The 6,820-nt window shown below is 35.9% G+C and overlaps 1 protein-coding gene across 1 annotated transcript; it reads left to right on the forward strand.

The window, feature by feature from the left end:
* The first annotated feature begins 744 nt into the window (after positions 1 to 744).
* On the forward strand, positions 745 to 1,353 carry LOC133306256 (uncharacterized). Its single transcript, XM_061506551.1, has 2 exons — positions 745 to 1,109; positions 1,217 to 1,353. The coding sequence occupies exons 1-2, from the start codon at positions 797 to 799 to the stop codon at positions 1,249 to 1,251; spliced, it is 348 nt and encodes a 115-aa protein (XP_061362535.1). The 5' UTR covers positions 745 to 796; the 3' UTR covers positions 1,252 to 1,353.
* The last annotated feature ends 5,467 nt before the right edge of the window (positions 1,354 to 6,820 follow it).

Consider the following 6,820-nt stretch of genomic DNA (forward strand, 5'->3'; position numbering starts at 1 on the left):
AAGTTGATTATTTGTTTTATAAAATGAACATGGGTGTTGGTATTGTTGGCATATTTTCTCACATTTGGACATCCAAAGATGACAAATATTTATGATAGGGGTATGCATCATTGCCAAATTATGTGAAATTCTTATAGCATTATTATAGTTAATGTTGTATGTTAATGGATCCCCAAAGGTGAACATTGATATGCATTTAAGTTAGAATGTTTGAATCTGTGAAGTATGTTAGTATGTGACATGTATGACTCAAAGCATTAATGTTTAAATGTTATTCCTCGCAGTACCGGTTGCTACACATTCCATGCTCTCAACTGTTACAGTTTTTAATGGGCTGAACTTCTCTGAATGGAAAGAGCAAATCTAATTTTACCTTGGGGTAATGGATATGGATATGGCTCTTAGAGAAGAGATACCTGGTGCTATTACTGATGAAAGCACTGAGGATGAAAGGGACCATTTTAAGAACTGGGAAAGATCCAACAGATTAAGTTTGATGTACATGAAAATGAGCATTGCAAGCAACATTAAGTCAGCTCTTCCACAAACTGAAAGTGCCATCAAAATGATGAAACTTGTGGAAGAACGCTCCCAAACAGCTGATAAGTCTCTTGCTGGGACACTTATGAGTACACTGACCACCATGAAGTTTGATGGTTCGCGTACTATGCATGAGCATGTTATTGAAATGACAAGCATTGCGGCAAAATTGAAAGCATTGGGAATGGATGTGGATGAGAACTTCCTGGTGCAGTTCGTATTGAACTCATTACCGTCTGAGTATGGTCCTTTCCAAATGAACTATAATACCATGAAAGACAAATGGAATGTGCATGAATTGCACAGTATGTTAGTTCAGGAGGAAACCAGACTTAAGAATCAGGGAGCTCATTCTATCAATTATGTAAAGCATCAAGGAGCTGAAAAGAATAAAGGAAAGAAGCATGAGAAGAAAGGAGGAGGAGGAGGACCCCTTAAAGTGAATGAGGCCTCTTCTTCTAAAATCCACAAAAAGGAAAGTAATGCAAAGATGAGGTGCCATTTCTGTAAAAAGGAAGGGCATTTCAAAAAGGATTGCCTGAAACGTAAGGCTTGGTTCGAAAAGAAAGGTAAGCCTAGTGCTTATGTATGTTATGAATCAAACCTGGCTGAAGTTCCTTATAATACTTGGTGGATTGATTCTGGTTGTACTACTCATGTTTCTAATACAATGCAGGGATTTCTTATGACCCAAACCACAAAGCCAAATGAAAAGTTTGTCCTTATGGGCAATAGAGTGAAAGTTCCGGTGGAAGCTGTTGGGACTTACCGTTTAATTCTCGACAGTGGATTTCATTTGGATTTATGTGAAACTCTTTATGTACCTAGTATATCTAGGAATTTGGTTTCAATTTCCAAACTTGATGTTGCTGGTTACTCTTTTAAATTTGGTAGTGGTAGTTTCAGTTTGTACAAGCACAATCATTTGATTGGTAATGGTACTTTATGTGATGGATTATATAAATTATGTCTTGATAATCTTTATGCTGAAACGCTTATGACTCTGCATCATAATGTTGGTACTAAACGTGCCTTAATTAATGAATGTTCTGCTTACTTGTGGCACAAACGTTTGGGACATATTTCCAAAGAAAGGATGAAAAGATTGGTAAATAATGAAATCCTTCCGGATTTAGACTTTACTGATTTAAATATTTGTGTGGATTGTATTAAAGGAAAACAAACAAAACACACAAAGAAAGGAGCCACAAGGAGCACTCAGCTTCTTGAAATTATACACACTGATGTATGTGGTCCGTTTGATGTTAATGCTTTCAATAAAGAAAAATATTTTATCACTTTCATTGATGATTATTCACGTTATGGTTATGTCTATTTGCTGCATGATAAGTCTCAAGCTGCAAATGCTTTGGAGATTTATATTAATGAAGTTGAAAGGCAATTAGACAGAAAGGTGAAGATTGTCAGGTCTGATAGAGGTGGTGAATATTATGGAAGGTATGATGAAAGTGGACAACATCCGGGCCCATTTGCTAAATTTCTGGAAAAGCGTGGTATTTGTGCTCAATACACAATGCCCGGTACACCGCAACAGAATGGTGTATCAGAAAGGCGTAATAGGACCTTACTGGATATGGTTAGGAGTATGTTAAGTAATTCTTCTTTACCTGTTTCATTGTGGACTTATGCTCTAAAAACTGCCATGTACGTATTGAATAGGGTTCCTAGTAAGTCAGTTCCAAAGACTCCTTTTGAACTTTGGACTGGAAGGAAACCTAGTATAAGACACCTGCATGTTTGGGGTTGTCAGGCAGAGATTAGATACTACAATCCGCAAGAAAAGAAACTAGATGCAAGGACAATCAGTGGTTATTTCATTGGTTATCCAGAAAAATCGAAAGGGTATAGATTTTACTGTCCTTATCATACTACAAGGATTATTGAATCTGGAAATGCAAGGTTCATTGAGAATGGTGAAGTTAGTGGGAGTGAAACACCACGTAAAGTGGATATTCATGAAGTGAGAGTACAAGTTCCATTACCTTGTAGCTCTAGTAAAGTTATTGTTCCTTATGCTATTGAACCAATCAATAATAATGAAGGACAAGTTAATGATCCCACTACTTATGAAGAGATCATTGTTGATGAACCGAATGAACCCATAGTAGAAGAACCACAACAAATAGCATTAAGAAGATCTCAAAGAGAAAGGAGACCTGCTATTTCTAATGATTATGTGGTATATCTACAAGAGTCTGAATTTGACATGGGTATTCAGGATGATCCAGTAACGTTTTCACAAGCCATGAATGGTGAAAATGGTGATAAATGGTTAGATGCTATGAAAGATGAGTTGAAATCTATGGAACAGAATAAGGTCTGGGATCTTGTTGAGTTACCAGAAGGGTGCAAGAGAGTTGGTTGTAAATGGGTCTTTAAGACCAAACGTGACTCTCATGGTAACTTGGAACGTTACAAGGCCAGACTAGTTGCAAAGGGATTCACTCAGAAAGATGGCATTGACTATAAAGAAACTTTTTCACCAGTTTCAAAGAAGGATTCTTTAAGAATTATTATGGCATTGGTGGCTCATTATGATCTAGAGTTACACCAAATGGATGTGAAAACCGCCTTTCTAAATGGAAATTTAGATGAAGATGTGTACATGGACCAACCAATGGGGTTCATAGAAAAGGGTAAAGAGCACATGGTGTGCAAACTTAAGAAGTCAATATACGGACTTAAACAAGCTTCACGGCAATGGTACCTTAAGTTCAATGATACCGTTGTTTCCTTTGGATTTAAAGAAAACATCGTTGATCGATGTATATATCTGAAGATCAGTGGGAGCAAGTTCATCTTATTGGTTCTGTATGTTGATGATATTTTGCTTGCAACTAACGATCTTGGTCTTTTGAATGAGACTAAGAAGTTTCTCTCTAGTAACTTCGAAATGAAAGATATGGGTGAGGCAGCTTATGTGATAGGAATAGAAATATTCCGTGATAGATCACAAGGACTGTTAGGTTTGTCTCAGAAAGCATATATTAATAAAGTTCTAGAGAGATTCAAAATGGAAAACTGCTCATCGTCTCCAGTTCCAATTCAGAAAAGAGATAAGTTTAGTCTCATGCAATGTCCTAAAAGTGAATTGGAACGAAAAGAAATGGAGGCAATTCCGTATGCATCATTAGTTGGGAGTTTAATGTATGCTCAGACTTGTACGAGACCAGATATTAGCTTTGCAGTTGGGATGTTGGGTAGATACCAAAGTAATCCCGGTATGGATCACTGGAAAGCAGCAAAGAAAGTTCTGAGATATTTGCAAGGAACTAAAGGTCACATGCTTACTTATAGAAGGTCTAGCAACCTTGAAGTGATTGGATACACAGATTCAGATTTTGCAGGATGCGTAGACACAAGAAAGTCTACATGTGGTTACCTGTATCTTTTAGCTGAAGGAGCTATATCATGGAAAAGTGCGAAGCAGACTGTAATAGCTGCGTCCACTATGGAAGCTGAATTTGTGGCATGCTTTGAAGCCACAATTCAGGCTAAATGGCTACGAAACTTTATTTCAGGGCTTGGATTGGTCGACAATATTGAAAAGCCGCTGAAAATTTATTGTGATAATTCCGCAGCTGTCTTCTTTTCTAAAAACGACAAATATTCCAAAGGTGCTAAACATATGGAATTAAAGTACTTTGCCGTTAAAGAAGAGGTTCAGAAACAAAGAGTGTCTATAGAGCATATTAGCACCGATCTTATGAGAGTTGATCCCTTGACGAAGGGATTACCGCCCAAGACATTTACTGGTCATGTATGTAGAATGGGCATTATGTCAGCTAATGAATGATGATAATTATTGTTATGTATTAAGTGTTGACACTCTGAGCTCATTGATGAATATATGTTTCTATTATTGTCTTATTTTCAATTTATGAATGCATGCAAGTATATGTGATGATATTGAAAATATTTGTGGTTCATTATGAAGACATTATTGTTGGACATAATGTGTACTTCCTATTAAAGTATCATGTTAGGAAGAAGAGTCAATATAGTAGTACATGGAAGGGACTATGCCGACTTGATAGCATACAACCGCCATGACTCTTGTTGATTTTATTTCTAATAATGAATTGTGATGAAGTCAATGTATGGAACCTTTAGCCTAATAAATGCGCATTATAATGAATGTTGATTAAATCATGAAGGGACACCTCATGACATGAGTCAAGTGGGAGAATGTAAAACTTATTGTGTCTCATGTATAATATTAAGTGTCAATTGATTTAATTAATAAAAGGGCATAATGGTAATTGACAGTAAAGGGAAGTTATTAAAAGAGTAACTGCTGATAGGTGCAGTTACATAAGTGTTATATGGTCAGTTTTCTGTGTAAGTGTCTCTGACAAGAAAGAACGCTCCATCTGGGTCTGCCTATGATTGTTGTATCCTATCCCTATCAAAGAAGATACAAGAACAGTGAAGGGTAAAGACTCAGAGAAAGGATCTCACCATCAAAGTTCTTCCGCAATTATGGATAAAGGTATGTTTATGTGAAACTCATAAATTCTGAAGATCCTCTGTCATGTTCTTGAATCATTACTGTTGAACATGAATAAATGTATTACTGATGAAATTAACTTACAGATATCTCACTCAATACGTGAGAACATGTTCCGCTATATGGGTGTAGTGAATTGTGCCGGGGAAGAAATATTCTCTGCCTTAAGGTCCATATGTTCACCATGGGGAAGCAAAGATATGATCCTTTTGCGGACCTTGGTAATAATGCCGAAAGTGCATAGAAAAGTAGCTAAACAGAAATTTATGATTTTACAAAAGAGTAATCCTCTGGTTCTCAGTTTCTATTAACAAAATAAAAAAATTCAACTTATAAAATAAGGGTCATAAGCACCCTTTTATAGACTAATTACAAATTGATCTAAAATTCAAAAATCTTAAATCTTAAAAATAAGGAAAATTCCTAACATAAATATAACGGCAACTAACTTGCAAAAATAAATAAATAATTACAATTAAATCATTCAAAACACGTCCCAAATTTTAGATCTCAAATCATGCCAAATGTGTTGCTTTTATTTTTTTTGCCAAATAAAGCACAATCATATTTGCTACTTTATTGGGATTTGAATTTGATCGTAATTTGTTATATTTCAAATCACTGTTTCTTTCAACAATTGAGCCATAGTTATTGGGCCACAACTCTGGTTGACTCTGAACTTCTTGAATTGCTAGTTGGACCATGTGTAACGAGTCAACTATAAGTGTATCATTCTCTCCCGCTAAGAAAAAATTCATCCTTGAATTTTCTTTTTCTTCACTGATCTCAATCTCTTTAGGTAGAAATTGAAATGACAATCCTTCCTTGATTAAATCTCTATCATCTAATTCCTCATTAGATTTATCATTCACTAAATAATCGTTGTAGATTGGATAATCATCAAAAATCGGATAATTATCGTAAATTGGATAATCATCATAAATTGAATTATCATCATAGATCGGATAATCATCATAAACTGGATTATGATCATAAACTTCAAAGTTAGGAATGTTACGTCGCATCTCAATTTTTTTGAAAAGTTGACTGGTTTTCAGGTCGTGCTTCCCAATTTTGTCCCCAGTTCAGAATCCCCAAGGGATTGACTTCCTCCTCTTTGTTATCAGATGCGTCTTCTAATTTCATTCCTTCTTCGGATTGAATGCCAACTTTGTCCACGCAAGTCGCCACTCCAAATATTGGATTTTCGTGCTCTGTGCCTCCACAAGTTCTCGCTTCAAAATTTGAATTTTCTCGGTATGAGCCCTCTCAAGTTGTCACTCCAAAACTTGAATCTTCTTGCTCTGTTCCCGCACAAGTAGTTGCTCCAAAAAATGGATTTTCATGCTCTGCGCCTCCACAAGTTGTCACTTCAAATCATGGATCCCGCCTTTCGAGCTCTTCATTTTCTATGTCATACTGGTCTATCTGATGCGGTTTCCTGTGTTCTTTAGGAACGAATCTACGTCACTTGCCTTCACGACTTTTCCATTGATTGACCTCTACGGTTATGTTCAGCCATTGGTTGAAGACAACCTAGTGCTCTGATACCAAATGATACCGAAAATGCATAGAAAAGTAGCTAAACATAAAGTTAGAATTTCACAAAAGAGTAACCCTCTGGTTCTCAATTTCTATTAACAAAACAATAAAATTAACTCCTAAAATAAGGGTCATAAACATCCTTTATAGATTAATTACAAATTGATCCAAAATTCAAAAACATAAAATCCTAAAAATAAGAAAAAT

The sequence above is a fragment of the Gastrolobium bilobum genome, unplaced genomic scaffold (assembly GCF_033153095.1).
Source record: "Gastrolobium bilobum isolate Gb01-03AN ecotype WA unplaced genomic scaffold, APGP_CSIRO_Gbil_v1 utg382, whole genome shotgun sequence".
Classification (NCBI taxonomy): domain Eukaryota; kingdom Viridiplantae; phylum Streptophyta; class Magnoliopsida; order Fabales; family Fabaceae; genus Gastrolobium; species Gastrolobium bilobum.